The 27,914-nt window shown below is 40.0% G+C and overlaps 1 protein-coding gene across 2 annotated transcripts in view; it reads right to left on the bottom strand.

Moving 5' to 3' along the window:
- The window catches only part of LOC129705788 (cleavage and polyadenylation specificity factor subunit 6-like), a 49,182-nt gene that overhangs the window by 3,876 nt on the left and 17,392 nt on the right, over positions 1–27,914 (bottom strand). For both annotated transcript variants that reach the window (XM_055649591.1, XM_055649590.1), the window contains exons 3-7: positions 24,959–25,062; positions 21,796–21,941; positions 5,505–6,039; positions 2,905–3,020; positions 2,050–2,203 (exon numbers count right to left, since the gene is read on the bottom strand). In XM_055649591.1, coding sequence (XP_055505566.1) covers positions 2,050–2,203; positions 2,905–3,020; positions 5,505–6,039; positions 21,796–21,941; positions 24,959–25,062 — 1,055 coding nt within the window. The remainder of the gene's footprint in view (positions 1–2,049; positions 2,204–2,904; positions 3,021–5,504; positions 6,040–21,795; positions 21,942–24,958; positions 25,063–27,914) is intronic.

A 27,914-nucleotide genomic window follows, 5' to 3' on the forward strand; every position in this document is an offset into this window, starting at 1 on the left:
AACCAGCATCAGCAGCAATTAACTAAAAAAGAAAATATAAATATTTTTTTTGCTTATCCTCCCTACCAAGATATCTCTCCTATCACCCCAATTTAACTGGAAAGGGAACCCTAGCATACTCCTGACCCAGCCCCATCTCCCTCTCTACTCCATAATTTCCCTCTAGAAAAAAAAAATCCCCCCTCTAAGGCTCATTTTTGTAACACCATGTAGAAATTACAGCTGTGTTTATACTCCAGGGTACCGTCCCTCCCCCCAGGCGTTTGTAATTGCTCCCCCCCCCACCCCACCCTCTCTACCCCAAAGTTGTGCTCAAAGAAGCCCTCCCTACCCCCCTTCTCTGAGCTAACTAATCCCCCCTCCCAGTTGATGACAGAAGAATTCTACTGCCCCTGACCCTCATAAACACTCTTCCTAACCCTCCCTCTCTACCACCCCCTTTCCTCTCTACCACCCTCCTTCCTCTCTAACCCCCCCCCCCCGCCTTGGGGGATGGGACCCAACGGTTCCCATTTGGTCTAGTAGATTATAAATCCTTGAGTCCCCAGCATCGATCCTATGGCTCCCAAATAGTTATTGACTGCCAGACAGGAGATTACCCATTCGTCCAAACTCTTTGTTCCTAGTACAGACGTAAATAAATAAATGACGGTCTTTTGTCCCCATGATAATATATTATCTTCCAACACTAGCCTATTTTCCTTGATTCCACACACATCCTATGGCGGAACAGGAATCCCAAATCATTATTGAATTTGCCAACAGGACCTACAAATAAACCCCCCTCATCCTACCTGGAACTCTTTGTTCCTTTCCCATGACCTATATTATCTTCCAACGTGACCGGGCCGAGAAAGAATGAAACCAAGGCGCCTGGGACACTCTTACTCTGGGTGGTAATGTTTTATGTGCTACCTATGTACACAGTGGACGGCATGATTGTAATCAGGTATAGATTTTCGCTGACTGGGTAACAAGCAACAAAAAAGCTTTTCACTGTGCCTTGGTACACGTGACAATAATGGTAAAGTAAACTAAACCATATCACAACATCTAACCTGGAAATGAGTCTCAGATGATGAGAACATTTGACAGAGAACAATAGCCTTTGGGGATTAATGAAGGTGGAATTAGAATGGGCAAGTGGAATTTTTCTTGAATGGTGGAGTAGGCTCGAAGGGCAGTGTGACCTCATCCTGCTTTTATTTCTTATATTGGAACATTGCAATTTTCAACTTTGGTCTATGCACAGTTAGCTCATCTTAGTCTAGTAAAGTTAAATCTGCCAATTACAGTTTGTCTAATAATAAAGGTCTAAAGAAGATGGTTAGGACAGGTTTGGTAGGCCAGGTGGGACTAGTGCAGTTGGGACATGTTGGCCAGTGTGGGCAAGTTGGGCCAAAGGGCCTGTATCCTCACTGTATCATAATATGACTCTGTAAAGAAGGGTCCTCATCTTGAAACATCACCTACCCATGTTCTCCAAGTATGCTGCCTGTCCCACTGAGTTACTCCAGCATTTTGCATCTTTTTGTGTAAACCAGAACCTGCAGTTCCTTTGTTTCTACTATCTAATGAAAAATTGTTGGGACAATAACTCCTAGGTACCATCATATGAGAGTAATCTTCCTACTACCATGACTGATGATAATTTCAACCAAGAAAACTAAGATGCTCAGTATCTGAAGAAGGTTCCCAACCCAAAACGTCACCTGTCCAAGTTCTCCAGAGACGCTGCATGACCCACTGAGTTAAGGGCCTGTCCCACTTACACGACCTTTTTTACTCGTGGACATTTTTCATCAGGTTAGTAAAACGCCCCGACCTACTTGATGCCACGAGTACTTACGACTAGCATCACGACCTACCAAAGTCCTAACTACGACCTTGTGACGACCATGCTGCGAGTATGAGTTAAGGGCAAACTCGGCAGAGGTCGTGAATTAGGTCGTGAAAGTGGGACAGGCCCTTTACTCCAGCACTTTATGTCTTTTTTTTGTTTGTAAATCAGCACCTGCAGTTCCTAGTTTCTACTCAGTTTTTGCATACCTGGATCCTGACCCGTATGATTTGGACTCAATTCCATGGAGACAGTCCTGCAGAGAGCTGACTAAAACCTTGCAGCGGTCATCTGCTGCAACCTTTGACTGTCTGATCAATGCGATGGCAGTAAGCAACGTCTCGATGGCATTCCCATAGTCTCCTGCATAACACAAAAGTTGAAAATTGAACCAATTTTTTGAACTCTGCACCAAATCATTCATTAGTAATTCCAAAGTAAAAGCCTGGAGTGATCCAGTGTGTTGTTTGGCGACATATCCAAAAATCCAATGCAATGTAGTCCTTCTTGAATGTGTTTGATGTAATTCATGATTTGTTACAATTTAAACATTATGGCTCTGGAATTATTGGACTAATGTTAGCACTTTTGATGTGTTGATTACTAAAGTGCAAGGCCCAACATCACATTGAAATGGATATAATTAATTAGAATAGAGCGTCCTCACTCAATATTCTGCAACTCACAAGGATGATATTATTTGATTCAATTTCTACTACCTGATCACAGTGATAGCATCCTGATCACCATGTTCTCTTCCTGCAGGGGCAAACACTGCTATACAGTGGGCAGCTTTAATCAATAATAATATTTCAAAATTTCCTTGTTTGTCCTTTCTCATTTCTAGATAGCTTACTTTGTACACAATGCATCATTTATTAAAAGTGAGACATCATATTATTTCTGAAAAATGCCCCTGGAAGGATAGGAGCAAAGGGTTAATGTGATATTTATTGAAACAGTTATTCTGCACTCCTCTAAGCAAGTATATGTTTTCTGAACTGATGGGCCTTTTAGTGCTGAGAGTTTTGATGCGAAGGTCTGCGTCCTGCAAAATCACTGACCTGTGCTGGCCCCGGCGACAGCTTTGGAGATGGCGCTACTAGAGATTGCTCGGTTCTTGTTCATCATCTCTTCGAAATCTGCTTCATTTAAAGGAGGACTACCGGGATCAGGATCTCTACAAGGCAAGGACAAAGCACTTCACTATTAACACAGTAATCAAAATAAAGTAACAACATCTCCGATATAATTCTGCACATACTATTAATTTAAAATCTTTCTCTATTTATACAACTATTAAACCTCATAGGGGCAAACTGCCATCTAAACATACTCTGAATATAGATGGCAGAGAGATTATCCCACACCCAGTGTGTGATGTCATTGCAGTCCAGGCATATGTGCCATTTTACAAGTAAAGTGAAAGAAGAATACCACTTCATTCTAAATCCAAAAGTTGTTTATCAATCGTCAGTTCTCTCAATGTCGAAATCACCTTAAAAAATTGAGCTAGGAACAAATATGACCAAATAATTAAATTGAAAGGATGGAGTATAAATACAGCAAGTCCTGCTGCGATAGAGGAGTGCTTTGGCAAGACCACTGCTAGAGTACTGAATGTAATTTGGGTCTTTAATTCTAAGGAAGGATATCCCTGCCTTGGAGACGGTGCCTATGCTTCACTTCAGCGACTCCTGGGTTGAAGTGGTTGTCATCACAAATGATTGAGGTCGGTTTATCTATATATATACTGGATTTCAGAAAAATGGGAGATAATTTCATTGAAGCTACCAAGGTTCTGAGCAACTGAGACACTGTTTCCTCAGGCTGAACAGCCCAGAACTAGGAGCATAGGTTCAGGATAAGGAATATGTCATTTAGAGACAAGGTGAAATTTCTGACCTGGCACTTGTTGAGTTGATTTTTTATCACTGAAGAAATCAAGGGATAATTGCTGGACAGTACATAGATGAGGTGCAGAATGGTTTGTGCGATGGTCTTGGCTGCAGCCATAATTCTCTGCAATTTCTTCCGGTCTTGGATGGAGCTGTTCCCAAACGAAGCTGTGAGACATCCTGATAAAATGGGTATTTTATGGCTATTCACTTTATCTATGTCGTTTATGGATCTTAGAAATGTTTATAGGGTCACCTCTCGGCCTTCTATGCTCCAGGAACAAAAAAAGCCACTCTATCCATCCTCAAACCCTCCAAACATTTTTTTTAAAAGAGGGAATTAAAATCAGTGCACTCAGTTATGTCATCAACAACAAAATTTAGTGTTACAACTTTTCCTCAGATGAGCTCTTGGCTGAACATATCTAACATCCAAACAATCCAACTGGCAATGGATGGAAATCAGAAGCTCCAACAATCAGAAGTCCCACTTACAGTGATGAATCAGCTCAGATCTATGTTCTTCCTGAGCCGCGGAACGGGGGGGGGGTGGGTGGGAGGGGGTGCTGCAGCCCCCCCCCCCCCCCCCCCACTTTTTTGGCTAGACATGTTTCAATGTCTCCGGCTTTGTTCGAGGCGCTGCTGTGCTCTGAGCAACCTAGTCGTGGGTGCTGGAGAGAGGGATGGAAGCAGACGTAGCAGCGGGGGCAGATGCAGATGCAGGCAGGAGTCGGGGCTGGCGAGATTTGCTGGCGAGTGTTTGCCGGGCTGGCGATTCTGGAGCAGCCTCAGTACAAGAGTCCCGGCCTGTCGGAAGCGTTGCGCCACTGCCGTGAAAATCTCTGTGCTGCATTCGCCCTGGAGACCGGCATGGACCAGGCTGCGGCTCGGTGCATCCTGGAGGACAACCAGTGGCTGCTGGAGGTAGGTACCAAACACTGGGTAGAAGCGATGGAAGTTACTGGCCTTCAAATGGGGGTGGTTGGAGAAAGCATCCTGCTTGCCTGCTAGATTTTCATTCTTACTGTAACTGCAGGAAAAATGTTCCCGATGTTGTGGAGTCCAGAACCAGGGGTCACAGTATAAGAATAAGGGGTAGGCAAACATAACCACAGGCAAACATAATTACAAACATAATTTGTATGACTTTGCAACATCAGGAAATGTTATGATTATTTCTTGTCCCTTTTTCCAACTCCAAAATAGCACTTGAAATGATAACACATTTAAAGGTTTTTTTTGGTCCAATTTTCTGTACCATGGAAGGCACTGTCGTCGATCCGGGGTGGGGGGGGAGATGGGGGATATATCCCCCCACTTTGAGGTGGGGGATGGCCTGTATTATTATCCCCCAGTTTTTGGAGGCCGAGCAATAACGAATAATAATAATAATCGCCTGCTCCTATCTCTCATGTAGGCCCTACATTATCTTAAAAATACTTCAAACAAAAAAACATTGAAATCATTCTTTTACAATGCAGTAAAACATAATTTTAATACATCAAATTTCAAAAAGTTCCTACCGTGGGATGAGTGCCCCTCTCCCACCACTCGGTCACTCCACTCCCTCGCCAGGTACCCCCAAGGCCAGTGATCAGTGATCGCTCAGCCCCCCCCCCCCCCCGACTTTCAAAAACACTGGAGCCCCTGTTCTTGATTCATACCATTTCAATACATTCAGTCATATATTTAGAAAATTAAATAAAAAGAACATTAGAGGCTCATGAAGGTGAAGTACAGGTGACCTTTCATTACTCTGTTCCTACCTGCCACGCTTGAATTCCTCTCTGTTGAACTGATTTGGTGGTGGTCTTCCAAAGGCATCAGGTGGTGGTGGAGGGAGCCCTCTGTTATCCACCGGTGGAGGCAGGCCGGCATTTGGTGGTATAAAGAATGCTGGGTTGATGTGGGGAGCAGGTGGGACGGCACCTGGAGGAGGCACGACTAGATGGGGAGGCATACCGGGTGGCAATGGTGGTACAATGGATCCAGGAGGGCCAGGTCGACCCATGAACGTGCCATGTAGTGGCATGTGCCCCGGCTGCATGTGAAGTGGTGGCCCGTATCCAGAGTTGAGAGGAAGTGGCATAGGAGGGGGGAGGAGGCCTGGGGGTGGAAGTCCATGTGGGATATCACCATAAGGAGACCGCCCTGACATGTGGAAGGCAAGTGGTAACTTATCCCTCCTGGGTGGAGCAACTGCATTTTCAGCAGGTGATGGCCCTCTCCGGGGCAATGGGGAATCGCGGTGGTCGGGAGAATTTATTGAGTCATGTGACTGGCTTCTCTGCGGATTTTGTCCTACAAAAACATTTATAACACAAAGTCAGCATTCTAACTTTATTAAATATGCTCTCAAATGCAAAATCTTTCGCACATGAGAAAATAAGAATATTTAACGCGGCTCAATGCCTGAGATAACAGCATTTCAGATCTTCTACTTTGAAAACAGAACCACCAGCTGCCCCATCAACTACACTCTTGCCTAATACCTGCTGCCAAAATGGAACTAACTGTTGAGTTATAAAGTTATCTCCAAGAATTTAGATGTAGTTTGCTCAAACCACCAGATCTCCTCAGATTAAGCTGGGGTGTCAGCTCCAGACATGGAGAACAGAGAGTATGGCTTTTATTACACCATTGCAATGTAATATTCTTGATATATCTTCAGGTGAAATGTGAAGAGTGCTTGCTTTTCTCTGTAATTCATGGCCAGCTAGCAAGGTCAAACATTTCTCCCCAATCTTATTAGTCTCACCACTGTGCAGATAAAAAGAAAATACAGCAAAATAATAGATTAATAATAATTGTGAAGAAGTCTTTATCCAGAATCCAGGAAACAGAAAATACTACTTCTTGGCAATTGAAATGTATTTATTTTTACTGCATGTTTACTCACTGTTCTGCCATGGAGTCAGATAGTCACAGTGTGGAAAAAGGCCCATTGGCCAAACTTTCCCTTGTCAACCAAGAGGTCTCATTTATGCAAGTCCCACCTGCCTGCGTTTGGCCCATATTCCTCTAAACATTTTCTATCAGTGTACCTGTTCAAATGTGTTTTAAATGCTGTTATGGTACCTCCCTCAACTACTTTTCTAGCAGCTCATTCCATATACAAACCTCCCTCTTTATGAAAAAATTTGCCCCTCAGGTTCCTATTAATCTTAATGTAATAAAAATGAATGGCAGATGCTGGTTTATAGCAAAGATATACACAACAAGCTGCAATAAGTCAGCGGGTCAAGCTCTCTGGAGAATATGGATAAATATGGGGAAATTTTGAGTCGGGACCCTGCTTCAGATTTTTCTATCTATGTGTCTATCCTATTAAATCATCCCTCCTCTCATCTTAAACTCCGCTCCAAAATAAAGTCCCAGCCTGCCCAATCTCTTCCTATAGCTCAGGCCCTTGAGTCTTGGCGACATCCTCGTAAATCTTCTCTGCAATCTTTCTAGCTTGACAAAATCCATCCTGTAGCACTATGACCAAAACAAACCACAATACTCCAAATGCAGCCTCACCAATGTGTTGTACAACTGTAATATAATTTAAAAAATGGCAAATATTTTAAGGTCCTATCCTTCCACACAACTGTCTTTTTTCTGATGCTATAAGGCCTTGTGGTGATGGGGTGTTTGAATTTGATTTTAACTCTCAAAGTTAACTTTAAAGAATTGTGTTTAAAATTCTCCAAACCAAAACTGAAGAAAAATCCAACAAATGACAGAATAATGTCTGCTGTTATGAATTACTGATATTCCTCACTCCAGAAGTATCTGCTTTCTTTACTTTAACATGTTTTATAATTCCCTTTCCTGCCTCAGAAAAACACAAAATTGTTACCAACAAATCGTTCCATATCGAAAATAAAAAATAGAAAAGTATAGCACAAGTTCTAACCTTTGGTCCACAATGTTTGTGCCTAACATGATGCCAAGATAAGATAATCTCATGTCTGCATGATTCATATTCCTCCGTTCCCTGCATATCCATGTACCTATCATAAAGCCTCTTAGACGCCACTATTTGGATCTGCCTCCACCAACACTCCAAGCATTTTCATATCTTGACAAAACAGCCACGCAACAGCCTCAAGCTTTAAATTATTCAATTTAAGAAATGAAAAACAATCTATGCCGAAATCTAACTTGGATTCTGCCGTCTCCAGAACTACATTTTCTTCTAAACTCACAAGCTGATAGCAACCTCTTCAACCTGCTAAATTCAGCAAGCTCAAAACAGATTAAATGTTTCTTGGTGTCCATTTATCAACTGCTCAGTAATACACTGAGTGCCTAATGAAGGCAAAAACACATGTACCTGATACTATCCACTTTCACCGTGGCAAACATAAATGTTTTATCTCCTGTTCCTTTCCTGTTCTACAAACAGAAAATTCTGTAAATTCTCAGCAGGTCTGGCAGCATCTGCAGAAAACAGTATTAATGTTTCTGGTCTATTTCTCTCTCCAAAGATGTTTCAGCTCTATTTTTCTCTCCAAAGATGTAACCTGACCTGAATATACCTATTATTTTCTATTTTTATTTAAGATTTCCAGCATCTGTATTCTTTTGCCTTTCTTCAATGTTCTACAAGTTATTTAGAAACTTGCTTTATTAATTGATGAGCAAAGCCATTGGTGTTTGGTTTTATGAAAAAATTAAAAGAATTGTAAAATACACAGAATGTTGTCCTAAGGTACAATCCCCTGACTATTACCTCACAGCAGGACATTAGCAAGGACTTGTTAGTTCAACTCTCAACTTTTTGATAAAGTCATTATCCAAAATGGAAGGTGCTTCAGGTACTTGCAGTTTCTTTAATTCAACATTCATTTGGATTTGTATCCAACAAACAAAAAAGAAATAGCTGAAGAAATAACTAAACTAATGTGACCTTTCAGAAGACATTTGATTTGCTTCCATATAAGAACCCGTTACCCAAAATAAAGCTCATGGCAAATTGTTCATCGTGTTAAAAGATAGAAATTGGGTTGATGGAGAATATACTAAAATTGGTGCTCCCTTGAATTTGTGCTGGGTTTTCAAATGTTCATTACATTTTATAATGGCCTACCTAAAACAATATTGAACATATTATTAAGTTTGCCAATGGTTGCAAAAGTAGGTGGCAAAGTAATGCTGACAGGAGCACAAAATTACGGAGACATCAATAAAGTAACTGAATAGACAAAACTGTGGCAGATGGATTTTAAGTCCAAAGTAATTCTGAATATCTTTTAAATACCCAAAGAGATTTAGGGATTCAGACATAGAGGGTGTAATGAGGAAGAAATTTTGCTACAGCTAAACAAAGTTCTCGGGTAGACCACGTCTGGTACGCTGTGCGGAGTTCCATGCCCAGGATTGCATAAAAGATAAATCACTACAGAACAGATTAATTGTAATGTTACTGACCAAAATCTGTATAGATGTTTTTTCAGGAGTGACTGAGTGAAGTTTTTAGGATTTTGAAAGGCGGGTGGAAAGAAACAACTTCGGCTGAAGGAAAGTCGTCGATTTGGTGAGGCAACAAAGTCAGAAGCAGGCCATTCTGGAAGTCGAGGAATACTTTCACACACAAAATGTCTTGAAAAAATGTGGTACCCTCACCCACAAAGAACAGTTAACAGTATTGGAACAGTAACTATATTAAAAAGTTTAACAGCCAAAGGTATGAAGGGATTATGAAACCAGGAAAGGTAAATAGAGTTGGGATACACATTATCCATTTTCTCAGTGAATGGTAGAATGGGTTCATCCTTTGTTCTCACGATTATTTTGAAGGTAAAGTTATTTTGATTTATCTGTTAACAGAAAAAAATCAAGTCTTATTTTGGTATTTTTAGCTTTTAGTGCAGTACACCATCGATGTCAGAAGGAGAATGCTTGTTAGGTCAGGAATCAGAAGTATGTGTACTGGGGTATTAGCATCGGCACCGCTATCTTTTCTCAACAGTCACCAAGCATGTTCAGGACATGTGCATTATATGCATGTATTATGTGCATGTTTGACTATCCCAAAAGCGATCACATTTCTGCACATCTTCTCATAAGGTCGTAAATGGTGCCAAGTTGCAAAACTTCAAAACTATGTAAGTTTAAGGAAAGCAACTGGTTTGAGTCCTGGTTACTGACAATAGCTGTTCATTTCAAGGTAGTGAAGATGCCTTCACTTGCCTTCAGAGAAACACTGGAATTTTTTAGCGCACCCTAAATACAGCAGATCAAAGATATTATGTTTCTCCCGCTGTGCACAATATCAGAACTGGTAACAGCAGCACCAATTAACCCATTGACTGCAAAAATCACCTGAAAACTATCTGTAATTCATCTGCACAGTTGGAAATATGGTTTAATAAATAGACGATAATTCCTTCAAAGGGGGATTTGCTCAGCATGCAAGGGAAGGTAATTTGCAGAGCAATAGGTCAAAAGCATGGAAATTACACTGTCTAGAGTATTCTACAAAAAGCTGGGATAGACACAGTGGGGTGAATGGCTTCCTTCTGTGCAGCCGAGATTAAAGGAGACCAATGTGATAGAATAATCACATGAACGCTGAATGCAGCAAGCCTAAGAGACTTAATGTTCTTTGTGCACTCCAGGATTACCGGCTGGTTAATAATTACTAAAGTAAAAGTCAAGTACAACAAGGTTTTATATTTTAAAAACCCATAAATGATTTCAATTTGAAATATTAAAACAAAGCCAGAACTGTATTTGCTTCCTACTGCTGAACACGAGGTGATTAACAAATGCCACAAGTTAAATTCACAGAGAAATAGAACACGCTACTGCAAAGCACGGAGCGTTTCCTGAAATTGCAGTGCTGAGGATGTTGGCAAAATAGTTTCTGAATTAACCTCCATCTTCCAGATGACTCTGTCATCCCTTCATAGCTTAGCGAATGACATTTAGACAGCGTGGTACCACTTACAGAAAGTAACCCAGCAGTGGTTGATTGCTGTTGGATGGTCACCACAATTCGATCAAACAAAGGGGCAGACCTGTGCAAAGAAGTTATGGGAGTGAACATGTGAGCTAAGTCTTTGGGATATGATGTATCAGCTCCCTTCAAAAGAGGTCATTTATATTGGACCTTCAACATCGAGATGCTTCACATGGAGTCTTTCTCCCAAGCAGTGCTTCCACAGCTCAACAAAAAAATTCCTGAAATAGAATCCCAAATTACCTGGAATTTGATGGTATTTCCTGACATTTTCAAAAGTGCTTCCTATGTGCTATTTGTTGTTGGTTTTTTTCCATGGGCACATGTTAACAACACAAAGAAGAACAAGGCAAAACAGATCTATGTAATTACACCGTATCTGCCTGCTTCTGTTACTCACTAGTGTTATGCAAGGCAGCTTTCGTTGCTTCCAACAGCTTTCATTGTCTTAGTTTTTTTCAACCTGTTCTCATGTGGCATGTCTCATGCTCTAAGTCTCTGCTCGCTCTCTCTCTCCCTCCCTCCCTCGTTCCATCCCTCCCTTGCTCCGTCTCTCCCCATTTCCCTCCCTCCCCCCCCTCTCTTCCTTCCTCTTTCCCCCTTCCTTTTTTTCTCTCCCTCCCCCCTCTTATTCCTTCCCTCCCTTGCTCCCCCACCCTCCCCCTCTCCTTCTCTCCCCCTCTCTCCCTCCTCCCTCTCGGCCCCTTGAGCCCATCCACCGTTCTGCAAAATCAAGGCCAATCTCAATGTAACTGCAATCGCACCGCCCACTGGTAACTTTTCACCAAAGGCTTATCCAGAATTCTACCACTGCCTGAAAAATAATCAGGCTCAACTTCCACTGAGAAAGAGAATGCCAAAGACTCATTGTTATACGAGAATTTTCCCGAACAGTCTGTGACCCATAGCGTTTGTGGCCATAGCGCCATGTTTAAAGCCCATAGCGCAGCAGCCAGTAGTGCTATATTTAGAATCCATTGTGCTGCAGCCGACAGCTCTTTGTTTAAATTCCCATGTGTTAAAGTGACAATGCTCTGTTTAATCCTTTGAGCGCCAAACCGGCAGTGCTGTGTGTATTATCTTTACACCCCTTCGCGGTCCGGTTGCAGACATTTCCCGAAATTATTCAATTTCCCTAAAATGATCCGAAGACAACCAGAATTTCCCAAATTTCAGGTCATTTCCTTCAAAGAGGAAACACTGCTCCCAAGAAACATTTTAAGGCACATATAGGCAGAGATTTATATAAACAATTAACAGTAATTATGATTGGGAAGTGGCAGCAGAACACAATACAGAGGCTGCTGAGAGGTGAATAAAGGTCATGCATGCATAGTCTTATCCTTTTCCGAAAAACATTTACCAAGATCTCCAAGCAGCAAAAATCAAGAAAGAGGGAGATCTTTGTAAATGTTTTTCGGGAAGTATTCTCTCGTGATTCAGTGTTTATTTCTCCCACATCTGGTTACATCTGAGCTAGAACCTCTATTTAGTTGAGGCTTTTTGTTAAAAATGTGAAAAGGCATTCTGAAAAAGTTCAAAGGCAAAACAGTTTTGTCACTAATTGGAGAAATGAGACAAGCATTTGACCACTCCTAACTTGGCAATGGCTCACCTAAGGAAGAACGCTGGAATCTGTTTTACTATCATCCTGCTTTTGTAATGTCATAGCGGCTCAAATATCGGGTAAAACATTTGATCTAGGTAGACTTGATTGAAACAAGACCCAATGAGAAGAACGAAGATAGACACAAAAAGTTGGAGTAACTAAGCGGGACAGGCAACATCTCTAGAGAGATGGATGGGTGACGTTTCGGGTCGAGACCCTTCTTCAGAGGACCTGGAACCAAGGAAGATTCTGGGGAAGGGCCAAAGTCACTGTCATCAGCCTCTAACTGAGAGTAATGGCCAACATTACTTGTTCCCCAGGTGGCAATAATCTGACTCACCTTTGATCATTCAGCGACAGTTTGATAACAAATTGGAAACAATTATGGAAAAATTATATTATCTGCATTGGAAAATTCGCAATTAAATAACTCGTTACTATTTTCTGCCTCTTGTAAGTTTTTAAGCTCCCACACCCAACACCAAAATAGCTTTAATTACAGAGTTGATTTTTTTTTTTTTTTAAACATAAGAATATTATAACTACCTCAGTGTAATACTGTTTAGGATAAAATGGCCTGTTGTACTGATGAAATATTGGCCTTTATAACCCGTCCATTTTATTTGAAAGCAATATATTTTTCTTGAAAGTTATTTATTTTCAAAAAATGTGGGTCAAGTTCAGTAATTTCCTACAGCTGAACCAAATTGTCAATGTGAAATTGAAGGTAGGAACCAGCTTCCATAATTGTAGGGATGTTTTCTATTCAGGAAGGAGTACATTTACTGCTACTCCGACCAAATGAAACGAGGCAAAGAATTCACTGTGAACTCAAGTTCCTCTGTAAGCATAACAATGAAAAACCAACTGGATGTGAATCTATTCTAATCCATTGTAATATCTACCCCTTCATTATAAAAATGCAAAATAAATTAGGACAAATAACAGAGTAAACAACGTTTGGATTCTAACAAAGTTAATTCTATTGCTTGTGTACGGTTTTCTCAGTGGTATTGTGACTCTATACAACATTTATTTAGGAAAATAGACCAAAATGTCACCTTATCTATTGAGTTATTGAAAATTAGCCCTTCGGCCCACCGAGTCCCCGCCGACCACCCCGTACACCAGCACTATCCTACACACTAGGGACAATTTACAATCTTTACCAAAGCCAATTAATCGACAAACCTGAACATCTTTGAAGTGTGGGAGGACACCGGGGAAAACCCATGCAGTCAAGGGGAGAACGTACAAATCCCGTACAGACAGCAACGTAGTCAGGGTCGAACCTGGGTCTCTGGTGCTGTAAGATTGTAACTCTACCATTGCACCACCATGGCTCTTGTGCAAGAGATATAAAAATTGCTTGATTAAAAATCTACATTTAGTAACACTTTACACTGGAAGAATTTCTGATTTGAATATTGTAAACAAACATTAATACGTCAAAGACACGAAGAAATGTAGATGTATGGTGTATTTCTAAACTTGAGATATGTGAACTTGGTCTGTATTTCCAGCGATTCAAATATAAGAAACTGCTTTCCATTGATTTTGGCATCAAATTATTTTTTCTCTCTTATTCAGATATGCAATCCATCTATCCCTCCCAACAATTATGCTTTTTTTTTTACAATTAGTCTTCTTAGATCATGTTTCCTTTGTATTTTCCCCCCTCATCCTCTGGTCACCATTCTTCGTGTGGGGTTGCAAGTCACTAGACAATTTTAAATCGGACACATTTTAAATAATGTTTAAATCACTCTAAAGATGGGTTGGCAGCATGTCACTTTTTTGAAACAGCAAATTTTCATTGCACCTCAGAGTAATAATGACTCAAATACTCTTTCTGGTAGGAAAGGTCTTCCAGCATTATTTCATGAGTGACAGAACTTCCTATTAGACAGCTTTACTTTCCTTCCATTACTTTTTTCCCCAAAATCTTTTCAGCTTCATGATCACAGTTACATCTAACGGAGGTCAGTATATGCATATATCCAACACAATCTGTTGAATGTCACTTTAAGGAAATGCCATGTCAGCTTTCAAGTGCCTACGCACATTAATTCAAAAATAAACAACACTTTTCATTCATTCTTCTTGAACCTATGCAAAATAAATGAAAGACATGAACATTTTGAGTATCCCGTTTTCATTCTGTGATGATGCTATTTTCATATCTATCAAATAGCCTGATGCCTGACAAGATCTTTAATGTTTTCACATATGGTGAATCTTCTGATACTTTTCTGTACCCACAGGCAGGATTCAGATGAAAGCCTCACATGTATCATCCCATCATTTGCCCATCACCAGACTCCATTTTGTCTTAAACATTGTCTCTATTTTGTTGGTACTGGTTAATATAATCTGACCTTATTTTCTCCCTACTACAAACACACCAATCTTAATTATCTTTATTTTTGCCTTAATTATCTTTCTTTAGTGCAGATATCAGAATGCAATTACACTCTGTCCTCTCTAGAAACTTAAGCTTTAATTTTAAATAGACTTTAAAACCCAGGTGTGGCAACAACTACATTTAGATTTGATTGTGCCTTGGAAATGTAATCGGAAGGAATTGTAATTGGCAAATGATTTATGAGAAGTGATTAGGGAAATAGATTTCAAAGAAATTATTGAAGATGGCAAAAAATGCGTGGGATTTTTCATTAATTCCAGAGTGCAAAGACTCTGCAAAGTTTATGAAGTGTCCACATGCGTGAGGATGCAGAAACCAACACAAGAGAACAGAGTTGAAAAACACAAGGAGCAAGTAGCATGGAAAGCTGCAGAGAGAAGAGGCAAAAGATTCATAAATGCAAAGAAGACTTTTTTTTAAATCACTTTGTTAGAGATGATATGCCACTGGACAAAGTGACAAGAAAACCACTAATTCGATTTACCCCGGACTTAAGACACGAATGCAAGGGGCCAGACACGTTGCTAAACGGACAAGAAATCAGGAGGTCACCATTAGAGTGGTCAAAGTTGCCACTGATAAAGCCATTGGTTTAAGATTTTGACATTATTAAAGAACAAGTTCTGGCCGGCAGATGCTGGATGGGAAGACTCTCTTGGTTGAGGTGTGGAGGTTTGAAACCAGATTCAAAATAAAATATAACAGTAAGATCCTTTGTTGGATTTAGCCAGAGCAAAACATTAGAAAGGAAGGGAGGTTTGGGGATTTGAATGGGGTATTCCTGATGGGAGCCTAAGAGGGTGCTACACATGAAGATCATCCATGATGTAATGTCAGATAGCACAGCAACAGTAACAATGGAGGTGGTAAAACTGAGTATCGCTAGTGTACACATTAGATTTGATTGTTTAAGTATGTAGCTAAGAAAAGTTGGAAACTTGATAACAGGGTTGAGATGCTTTCAGAGCTACATAGCTCATATACCATCTAAGAGAATTTGAACATCAAAAAACTACCAGAACCTTTTATGAAACCAGAACCAGTCTTACTGTCTCTGACTACATTCTATCTCTGTCTCGCCCACTCCCCTGACCTCAGTCTGAAGAAGGGACCCGACACAAAACGTCACCCAATCTTTCTCTCCAGAGATGCTGCCTGTCCTGCTGAGTTACTCCAGCATTTTGTGTCTACCTTTTATGAAAGATTTATCCATGGTAACCTAGCAGAATGTGATCAAACTGTGAGGTCAAAATCCAGCATTACTCTGTTCAATGAAAACTAAATAGAAATTTGCTGACTCATTCGAAACAAAAATAGAGAAACCTTGATTTCAATGCTATTGTCTAAAAGAATGAGATGAGAAAATGTCCATAGAAAATTTAGAATAAACAGGATTCCAAGCCTAACAATTTCAAGTGAGTTACTGGCCAAGTACCTGCCTTTTAAATCAATAAGATTTTGCTCTCTAAAGTCCGACAGAGGTTTTCATACGTTTATTTATTCTATCACTGTGAACAATTAATGAGGATGGAGGATTTATCTGACTGGTGGGGATTTAATAACCTCACTGTTCATGTTTCATTCAGATATGAAATGTCTTATGCCCTGTTATTGGAAATTTGCTGGATGTAAAATACAGTGTGAATAAAGGTGGGCCTTTCAATAACGTGTGATAGAGAAAGGTTCTGTGTTGAATTCTGGATTGAGGCTCTGTTGATTTAGCTCTCTGCACGCAATGTGCACACGATCATATGCATGTCAGCTGAGATCACAATGATGCTCCACCACAACGCATCTCCGGACCACAATCTCTGAGCTCCACAGGAGGTTCCCATCAGATTTGTGCATTAATCAAATCTTTGTCTGTATATAATTAACACTTTGATTTTCTTCACTTACGAGCAATGTTATTTATACCTTCATTACTCTATAGTAATAGAACAGACTCATTGTCACTGTTTGAGAACTGTAGGATATGGGTTCCTAAATACTTGTATGTAGAAAGTTCCTTAACTCAAATAAAATTATGATTTGTGCTCTTATTCAATATGAAGAATGGCTACCTGATTTAAATACCAACGGTTTGCCAATGTCCTGACAACTGAATGTTTTTAATGTCAATTTCTTTAAGACAGTGGGAGAACAAGAGGTACGGAAGTCCATTTTAATCAATAGCCCCTCGGAGAATGGGTAAAACTGATAGATAGATATTAAAAGGAAACTACTTTCCAAACTGAAATTATGCAGTAATTTTGTGGGACAAGAGTAGAATGTTCTTGGGTCACATCGTGTTTTCCAGTTACTATAATTTTGTAAATAGTTTTTTCCTTTCCACCAATTCAACAGTTTTCATATATCATTCCAAAAACAAGTTTCTTGAATGAACAGGGTTGAATAATTCAAGATTGTGTCAGATACAAACAATTGCATGGTTATTTTTGGAGACACAAGAAACTGCAGATGCTGGAGGAACTCTCAGCAGATCAAGCAGCATCCGTGGAGGGAATAGACAGATTTAGGCTGTGGGCCAAGCATCAAAAATGTCTAGAAATCAACTTTCGTGACCCATGTCTCGGAACTACATGATATTTTGCACAGATTTAGATAAAATATAATTGAGGAATCATAACTCGTCAGTGCCAAAAGTTGCACATTAATTAATTAAACTAATTAGAAAATGAGATCAAAAAAGTAAGTGTCCAATGCCCATATTACACCATAGGGAGCCTATTTCCGTTTTGCAGTCTATTTAAACTATATATTATTATACCACCTATATATATGACTTGTGAATATGACTTGTGAATTATGTATAATTATATTATATAAAAAATATAATTAATATAATTGTGTGCGTGTTTTGAATGAGACTGCCGCAGAGGTCTGGCTCCTCAACCAGCCTAATTAATGGGTGAGGACAGTTCTTCTGGGTTCCCCCGTTTACTGAAGCCCACAGACTGCCAGTGTGCAGAGTGGGGGGTCACGGCCATAGTGGGACTGGGGCAGTGCCAGGCTGGAGGAAGGCTAAGGCATCTTCCACTGAGAGGAAAATGCCTAACCCTATACTAACCCTAACTCGCCCCTCCCTTCCAGAGCTGCCCACGGCTGGAGCTGGAGCCGCTTTGGGACTGGCTGCGGGCTCTGTACGTGTGGCCGCTGAGCGAGCCCACCTCGGCCAGCATGCCCTTCTGGATCATCGTGGTGATGATGGTGGGGAACAGCACAGCTGTGCATGCCGCCCGGGCCGCCTTCAGCACCCCCATAGCTCCGGCTCCATCAGCCCGCCCTCTCACTCCCTGCAACACCGGCCGGCCGACAGTCCGACCAACCCCTCTTAGCACTCACGGCCTACCAACTGCCCGACTGACCCATCACAGCACTCACCGGCCGTCCGACCACTCTCACCATTCACCGGCGGACCGACAGCCCGACCGATCCTTCACAGCATCTATCGGCCTACCGACAAACCCGACCGACTGACTGACCCTAACCCTGACCCTAAAGGTAATCCTAACCCTAGCTGTACATCTGTTATTTATCATTTTTATTTAACAGTTCACATCATAACTTTATAATGATAAATTAATTGAAAAACAAAATGATCAACAATGTTAGCATTACCTTTATCCTTGGAAACCTTGTTATTGTTATTGATCTAATGAGGAGGCAGCCATGATCCCAGAGTCCTCGCTGCCTAGCGACCATAAAACAACGCGCGGGATTGGTCAATTTGCGCCTGACCTCAATGTCAAATGTGCATTGATTGGACAATTACTACTCGGAAAATTTGAAGTTTTTGTCATATTTAAACAAAATGTGCGTTTTTTGTTCTTGACGAGTTTCAGGTATGATTTATATAATATTTTTTACACACAATATGTTAAAAATTCAGGTGGTTCGGTGAGTTAGGTCACGAACCTGAACGAAAAAGCTCCTCAGCCCACAGCCTAATTACCTTTTTGGGTCGGGGCCCTTATTCAGACTGACTGTTGGGTGGGGACGAGGGGAGTACGCTGGAAAGGAGAGATGGGGGTAGGATTAAGTCTGGTTAGTAATCGATGGATGGCTATTATTGTTATACTAAACTATAAAGGCGTGGAGCCAGGTTTCAAAAATTTTTAGTTAGCAAACCAATTTCAACTACAAGTGATAAAAATGTCAGAGGCCTTATTCTCCAGATTTGTGTGAAAAATTAGAAAGGTGTTTGGGTGCCCAAGAAGAAGTAGAAGATTCACAAGAGGCCACAAAAGAATATTGAGGAAGAAGGGGACAGAGGGACTATAAGGGAACAGACAAGAAATAAGAGTAAAATGGGAGCAAATAGAAATGTATGGAAAGGAGCATAAACTGAAGGGGGAGGGTATGCAGAGTGGGGCGTGTGGGTAGAGGTGACAGGAAGTGGGGCATGCTGGCAAGGCTGAAAGGAGGATAAAGAAAGAGGACAAGCTGAAAAAGGTATAGGGTGAATGAGAGAATGAAAGAGAAAGATTTCATGGAGCAATGCAGGGAAATGGGGGGAAGAAGGAAGTGATAAGGCATGAAAAAAAAACAGCTGGGACGAAACATGAACATCAGAGTAGTTGATATGGAAAAAAATTGGGAAAGGAATACTGATGAAGAATTTGGAATTGAGGGGAGGCTATAAAAGTGATAGAGCGGAAAGTGGAAGTAAGATAGGATAGTGAGCGGGAAAGAATGAATGGGAAAGGATAAAGGGCAGGACCAGGAAAGAAAGAAGGAAACAGGGACGCAGCAGAAAGGGATGAGAAAAGCAGGAGATAAATGAGAAAGACAAATCCGTGGGGAGGAAAGCAGGTCTAGAGAAATCAAAGCGGAGGGGACTTAAAGTAATTGATAATAAACATCAGGTAACCAAATTCGAATGCAAATATAGTCCTTGTTTTCAGGAGAAAAATGGCCAAATAAGTATTTAGTACCAGTGGAAAATTCAATACTAATAAAGAACAGAACCTAACTCCATCCCATTCCGCCGGTATTTTCCTGTTTCCTGGCACTATTAAAGTGGACACAAACACCAAGACATGCTGGGTAGCATCAAACTGAACAACAACAAAAAAATCACAAACACTGCTTTAGTTTTAGGGTCAGCCAATGATCTTGCCCATAATTCTTCTGGTGTTGGAATGTTTACATTTTCAATTTCTATATATTTAGTGCTAACTTACCATAATTTCCAGACAGGAATATCTGTTATGACATTATGTATCATCAGGCTTCATGATTGATTTGTGTGATCAACGTGTTTTATTTTTAAGTTACAACATTTACCACACACAGGTACAAATGCAGCTAAAAGGCAATTATGTTCTTGGTGCTAGGGGTAAAAATATTCAATTTTGCTCAGCACTCCAAAAGTGACAAGAGATGAAGCCTGACGGTGTAAGGAAGCTGAATTAACACAAGTTCATTTTAAGTAACTTTCTAAAAGGTGACTGGGCATGGGGCAGACCCATTAAGGGCAAAATCCCATCGAACAGAAAACAACCAAAGATTAAAACTATAGAAGTTAAGAAATAACTATGTTAATCCTAGAATTTTAAAAAACAGTAGCCTTCATGGAGAAAGAGAGGCTGAAGGAAATAAGTAGTTCTACATTTACTGAGAAACAAAGTTGGAGACCTCCATGCAATGTTCTTGGGATTTAGATTTAATTAAGATGCTGTGAGAGATAATGTACAGACTGGAGCATGTTAACTTAAAGGAGCAAAAGGGAACTTCAGAGCAGCATTGATTTTTGATAAAATAGAAGAAAATTAACTGCTTGCTAATTAAATCTCCGCACACCATTGGACTCGGCAACTTCCCAGCTGGTACCCAATGCCAACAACATTAGTCATTCAAAAATATTAAACTTTTCCGGAAACTATAAATAATCAGTAATCAGTGTTGATTTTGCCCCTTTAAGAAATTATGTTTATAATTATATTTAAGTGCATTAGGAAGACTAAACTAATCCTAAACTGCGAGCATTTCAACATGGGACATGCTGAAATGAAGACTAATGAAACCATTGGACTGAGAAGGTGTTCTGAAACCTGTGGTTGATACACAAAAAAAAAATCAAATTTTGCATATCTTATGGTTATAAAAAGGTATTTCCAACATTTGGGGATGGAGTTATTCCTAACCCTTGAAGGGTAAAGAGAAATAATGTACAACGTGTAAGACATTACCCGTTGATCAGTTTGAAGTCTCAACAGTTACCATAATGAAGAGCTTTCTTTCTCTTGTCCCCTCAAATGCACAGCACATGTAGACCTCAGTGCAGTGAATTGCATGAACACAAGATTTTATTGCAACATCAACATGCAGGAGATCATGGACTCTGGGAACACTGACGGTAAAGGCCAACATGGGCACAACACAACAAGAAATCTTTTGAAAGAATATAGGATATTTCGCTTTCCTTCCATCATATTTTAAATAAGATTCATTAAAAAGCAAAGTTACAGTTCACAAATATAAAAAATAGAAACATTTGTCATATTAAACAGTTGGGCAGGAGTCAGTGAAAACAATAGCAAGTCCATGATTTGATGCTCCCAACAATCTCCCAGTCTCAAATTGAGCAATTCAATTATATATTGAATCCTGCAACTGAAGAACTTCTCTTATTATACTGAGAGGCATTCACATCTTCTATAAGTGCTGCTGCTACATAGCAGAAGCAAATTCCTCATAATAATTTTGGTTATTGTTTTCCCATTACCCTGTTTGTATTTCAGAGCAATATGATTTTCCTGCCCATGATGATCTTAATATGACAAAGTCATAGAAATGAATTTAGCATCCATTAAACGCGTTCAGTTCATTACCTAATGACAATACTTGCACTTAATAGATTAATCAAATGGAAACATAAGCTGCTGCATAAAGACAGTGATTGTATTGGGCATATTGGTAAGTGACCAGAGTAATTCCTGACATATGTGGATGAGAAAGAGTTATTCACAATTCCACTACACCAGGTATTACTTTGTGTCAAAAAAATACAGGGTTGTAAAGAGGTTAATGAAGATCTAATGTAGTGTAGAATTTCCAAAGATTTACTTTTCTTGGATTGTGCTTCAAATTGGTTGAGACTCTGTTTGTTGCAAGGCATGACCTCTGGTCTTTGTCCGTGAAGTTCTCTTTGTGGAAGCAGCTCCATGAGACGCCGAACAGAACTTTCGGATCCCAGATACACTTCAGCAAACCTAATCAGAAAATAAAGACACAAGAAAAAGAGTTCTGTTACTGATCATGAAACAGCATTCTCACGTGATTTCTAGATTTCTCTCCATCTATGTACCATGCTTCCGGTAGTTTTTTATGTCTCACAGCAATTCTTCACACAGAAAAGGGGCTCCAGTATGCTCTTCAAACTTGGAGAACCGTCTAGTTCACTCCTGTCATGACACACACTACCTGCTTATATTGGTACATCATTCCTCAGCAGAAGATGCTGCATAGAGATTAGAAAATGTAGCATTTGCTACTTTCCCTTTTCCAAATAGATGCTTTGACTTTACTACATGCAATCTCAAAGTGACATTGGATAGTTCAGCAAAATCCAGGGCTTAGGCATGAACTGGATTGCAAACCTTCTACCCATTTTGTTCATCTTTAGGTTTAGGTTTGTGCCATGTGACGCTGTTCCCCACTAAACAACACCAGCACCATCACAGTGCAGGTGGTCATGAAGTGGACAAGAGCGAGAATAACCGATAAACAGAAATTCTTAGCTCTCACTGCTATCCTGGAAATTTCTAATAGAGAGTGCACAAAAACAACTTAAATCCTAGTGTGGCTCCAAACATCCTGTTAGCATACACATTACAAACTCTTACTCGAAAATGAACCTTTAGATAATGCTTGGGTGGTGATAAGGTATTGATCATGTATGCGAGAAAAATGAAGGACAAAAAGTGTGCGCGTGGGCATCTGAGAGTCGGGATGACTTGTGCAGCCTAATAAAAGTGAAGTCTCCACTCATTTCTATTGCACATTTCTATATCGTGATCCAGGATAATATGCCAAAACCAACCTTCCTAAATTTGCATTCTGATCTGATGATAGTTTTGTTTGTATGAGTTTGTAGTAAAGGAAACATGAAATAGCTTGTCAACTGTGAAGGCATTGCAGTCAAACCCAGTTTTGTCCTTGGGGATAGAACTCTTCTAATGCCCTAGGAAAGACTGACCAGCCCAGTAGGGACCGTAAATTAGCCGTGATAATTTTTGGTTTGCATGGCTTTGTACTGTGCGTGCATGTGCACCGCTACTCATTTGGTCACAGTTTCTTAATTTTTATTCCATAATTGAAGCATTAACAGTCCTTTTATCGTCAGAGATGCTTCAATGGCATTTCCAGTTTATATTTTCATAAAACATCTTTTTAATCAATATTGTTAAAGGCGCTCCATGATAACACTATTTTTTTTCCTGCTGTTGTGAAAACAAATTGACATTTGAAATGCAATTCACATTTCTGTTCTTTCTTCCTAACTTCCTCTGCACAAAAGAAACAGCATGTCACAAGGTTATTAAATGACAGTGAAGCATTTTGGAATGTCCCCAGGTATCAAAAGTGCTCTGTGATTGCATGTTCTAATCCCATTACATCCCATCTATCTACAAAGTATTCGGCCTGGCATCTCCTTGTCCCGTGATCTGATATATTCATCTTATCCTTATTATTATAACTATAAAACTCTGATCTTGGGTGCGTGCGCATGTGATCATGCTGCTCGAAAAACCGACGCTCCAACGGTAAAATGTCGGTAGATGCCGATAGAGATTTATGCCGTGAAGTCAAAAATTGCCATATCTGAAAATTTCATGCATTATTTCTCGAGTTATTTATGAAAATATTCACAAATGTGCAGAAAGTTGGAAAAACAATAACTGCTTTCTCCTGTGCTTACAGCTGTGACATCACAATGGGATTGTAGCCCTGCTCGTAACATTGTTGCTATCCAAGTACACCGAGTTCTGCTAGCCCCAGCAAGTGCAAATGCATTTTTTTTTAAGTTTAAAAATGAGGGAGGGAATAAGGCAAAATGAGCAGCCCCTGCGCAGTTGTCGGTCATGGGCGAGTGGTGGAATATTGCGTTGGGGAACGGGTTGCGTTGGGGGACCAGGCCTCCCGTGTGACAGGGACCCAACGGGTCCCACTTGGTCTAGTATTATTTATAACTGGTTTGTACATTTGTGCATGGTATCTCCCTAAACTCTCAATCACTTGAGCAAATACACCAACCAGGTAATTGGGAGAAAGTAGCAAGCCCTACAAAGGAAGGAATCAATCAACACAAAGATGAAATGGATATTTTTTTAACCTGCTTTTGCAAGGAAACTGAAAGGATTCGGCTGAATGGCAAAAGCTCCAGTGGTTGGTGATAATAAGTTAGTGGGCTGTATCCCTGGCTGTCTTCTGAACAATTTTTGACTCGCTTTCCTTATTTGTACTTTCAATAAAATTAACACGAAGAATAAAGTGAATAAAAATGATAAAACTAAATTTAAATCAAAATTCCTTTCACAGATATGTTTAAAATAAGCATTCTTTTCCTCATTTAGGTGACTCCAAGTGTGTCACATATGGAGATTCTACCTGCAATATACCAACATACAAATTAAGATTTGATTACGTATGGCTGGTGTACATATAGCTGCTAAATTTGTATAAGATAATTACAAGCAGTTGAATAAGGGGTGGGAATTAATAAGCTTTGGCTTCTTCCTGCTCCTTTTCGGACACATACGATTTCATTTATTTATAGATATTGTTTATGACACTTTATAAATATTCTTGTTTTGTTTTTGTATGCTTTTCACACTTGCTTTTTATTCTTTTATTCTGTTCGAAATGAATAATAAAATAAATAAATTAGTCAATTATTTTAGCATCATGTGGCTGATGCATTTGCAATTTCAGCATGCAAATAACAGCAATGCAAGCTGCAGCTGACACCCTAATTCAATAAATATGCTCTGATTCCATTGCAACAGTGAAATGACAGCACTGAGTTCTGTGTACAGAACTGTTGGGCCTTGCTTAACATGAAATACCTGCACTGCCTTTCTGTATCACAACAGTCACAGTAATTCAGTCTATAATCTGGGAATGAATCAGATGCATCATAAAGGAATAGAGCTATTTAATACCTTGTGGCGAAGTTGACATGGGTATTAATTGTAGCTCATTAGGCCAGTCACACACACACACTTACCCCTTTGATTGCCCATTGGCACGGTTTTCATAGAACTTGATCTCCAGTAGATCCTGCACGCCAACTGAATGGACAGCATCTGCCACATCTTGATCTGTTGTCCACTGAATGAAACAAAGCACAAGGATAATAAATTGATAAGATAATAAAAGGATAAGATTTTTAACAACTTATATGCAGGTTCTGAAGCCAAAATATACTAGAGCTCATTAGTACATATTTTAACTATTTTTTTAATTATTAAAGATGGTGGAAAAGTGAAGTAGATTGCCCATTAAGAAGTTAGAACATTACAGTACTGCAACCTTCCCGTCGGCCCATAATGTTTGTGCCGAACATCATACCAAGTTAAAGAGATCTCATCTGCCCTGCACATGATCCATGTCTTTCTATTCCTTGTATTTCCATGTGCCAATCTAAAAACCTCCTAAATGCAACTATCGTATCCATCTCCAAAAGCACCCCAGGCGAAGCGTTCTAATCTTCCACCACACTCTTAATAATACTCTCACTACACTTATTTGCACGGACTCGCTTTTGCTTATAGAGTCAGAGTCAGCACGGAAACAGATCCTTTGGCCCAACTTGCCCATGCCGAACAAGATGCCCATGTACACTAGTCCCACCTGCCTGTGTTTGGTCCATATCCCTCTAAACCTTTCCTATCCTTGTCTTATATCAATTTTACACGTTCAAACTTAAACAAAATTCGCAAAAATAAATTCACATAGCCAACAAAAACAAGCTTGAAACCTGTGAAATTGCGATTGAATAATTCATATGGTTGAGGCTGGCTATCAATTCAAGCCTAGTATGACCTATATATAAATACCATTTGGCATTTGAGTTAATCCAGCTCTGTACTTTGATGGTTTGCTCGATATTAGCACATTTGATCTTTATCAATGTTTGGTGTTAAATATAGAGAAAATGAAGTTGATGGGTTTGGGTGGGTCCGATTTGAATTTTATGCCCAGATTGACCTCTCATCCCTTTCATTTGAAATAAGCTCTTCTCATTGGTTCTGGGTATTTGTGATGAGTGCTAAATCAACATAATTTATATTTAATGACACCCTGACATTAAAACAAGAATAATAAGTATTAGGCATAACAAAGAAGAATAACTCCTTCCTCTGGATAATTAGATGACAATAAATGCAGACCTTGTCAATAACACCTATTTTCTTTGTTTCCTGTTACATGAATATGCAGGGAATGGAGGGATATGGATCATGTGCAGGCAGAGAAGATTGGTTTAACTTGGCATAATGTTTGGCATGGACATTGTGGGCCAAAGGGCCTGCTCCTGTAATGTTCTTTAATGTGGACACCGCTCCCAACATTACCTTGTACGAACTTAATGGAGTTTCAAAAAGTGATAAGAAAAAACAAGAAACAACAGAAAATTGAAGTTTACAGTGTAAAGTAGTAATTCAAATAAAAAAGGTCATGAAGAGAACAAAAAATCAACAAAGGTGTTAATGATGAGGGTTACATCAGGAACAAACAGCAACATTAAAGCTAAACTGGGCAGTATCTAAAGGGAAAATGTGAAAAAAAAATATTTGAAAAAATATGAAATATGTTTGCAACAAAATAGGGAGAGGAAATTAGATGACGATAGAATAAAATAAAGATTGTTGAAAGGATATTAGCTTGGGAAACCAATTCAAACAAATCAATTTGAGCAAAGCTAAAAGAAAATAAGGAATGATAAACACCGGTGGGAACAGTGTAAAGTAAAATGACTCAGTAATCACAGTCTTAAGGGCCTGTCCCACTTGGGTGTTATTTGCGCGTCACGCAGGTGTTGCGCAAAGATTTTGCGAATCCCAAAATCCTGGAGCGCTGCACGTGACTATGTCTATGCCTATGTCACCATGCACCATGCGCACGTAATGCACGCCATGCACGCATCACGTGCGCGTCACGACGCGCTCGCCATGCGTCGTGACGCGTCAATTATGTCACATAAATGACGCCCAAGTGGGACAGGCCCTTTAAGCAACATACAAATGGGAACAACAGATATGCACATAATGGAGTAATCACAAGAGACTGCGATAAATAAATCTCCGGTAATTATGTTAAAGATGATTTTGGGGAATGCATTCAAAATAATTCCTCAAAATACACATCTGGATCAGGGGCGATTTTGAAGACATTAGGCAGGGACTTGCAGTGGTCGCTTGGGCCAGTCTATTTGCAGGTAAGTGGGAGGCTTTTAAGATGGCAAAAGCACAGGGCAGCATGTTCCTGTAAGGGTGAAGGACAAGGCTGGCAAGTTTAGGGAATCCTGGTGGATGAAAGATATTGAGGCTCTGGTCAGGAAAATGGAAGAAGCTCGTGTCAGATGTCATAAGGTCATAAGTGATAAGAGTAGAAATAAGCCAGTCGGCCCATCAAGTCTACTCTGCCATTCAATCATGGCTGATCTATCTCTCTCCTTACGCCATTCTCCTGTACCAATCAAAACTCTATCTATCTATGCCTTAACAATATCCACTGACTACAGCCTTCTGTGGCAAAGAATTTCACAGATTCACCATTTTCTGACTAAAGAAATTTCTCCTCATCCCCTTCCTAAAATAACGTTCTTTAATTCTGAAGCTATGACCTCTAGTCCCAGATTCTCCCACTAGTGAAAATATCCTCTTCATGTCCACTCTATCCAAGCCTTTCACTATTCTGTATGTTCCAATGAGGTCCCCCCTCATTCTACTTAACTCCAGTGAGTACAGGCCCAGTGCCGACATAAGCTAACCTACTCATTCCTGGGATCATTTGTGTAAAACTCCTCTGGACCCATCCCCATAGCCAGCAACATCCTTCCTCAGATATGGTGCCCAAAATTGCTCACAACATTCCAAATGCAGCCTTATCAGTGCCTTACAGAGCCTTGGCATTACATCCCTGTTTTTGTATACAAGCCCTCTTTAAATAAATGTTAGCAT

The sequence above is a fragment of the Leucoraja erinacea genome, chromosome 18 (genome assembly GCF_028641065.1).
Source record: "Leucoraja erinacea ecotype New England chromosome 18, Leri_hhj_1, whole genome shotgun sequence".
Lineage (NCBI taxonomy): Eukaryota > Metazoa > Chordata > Chondrichthyes > Rajiformes > Rajidae > Leucoraja > Leucoraja erinaceus.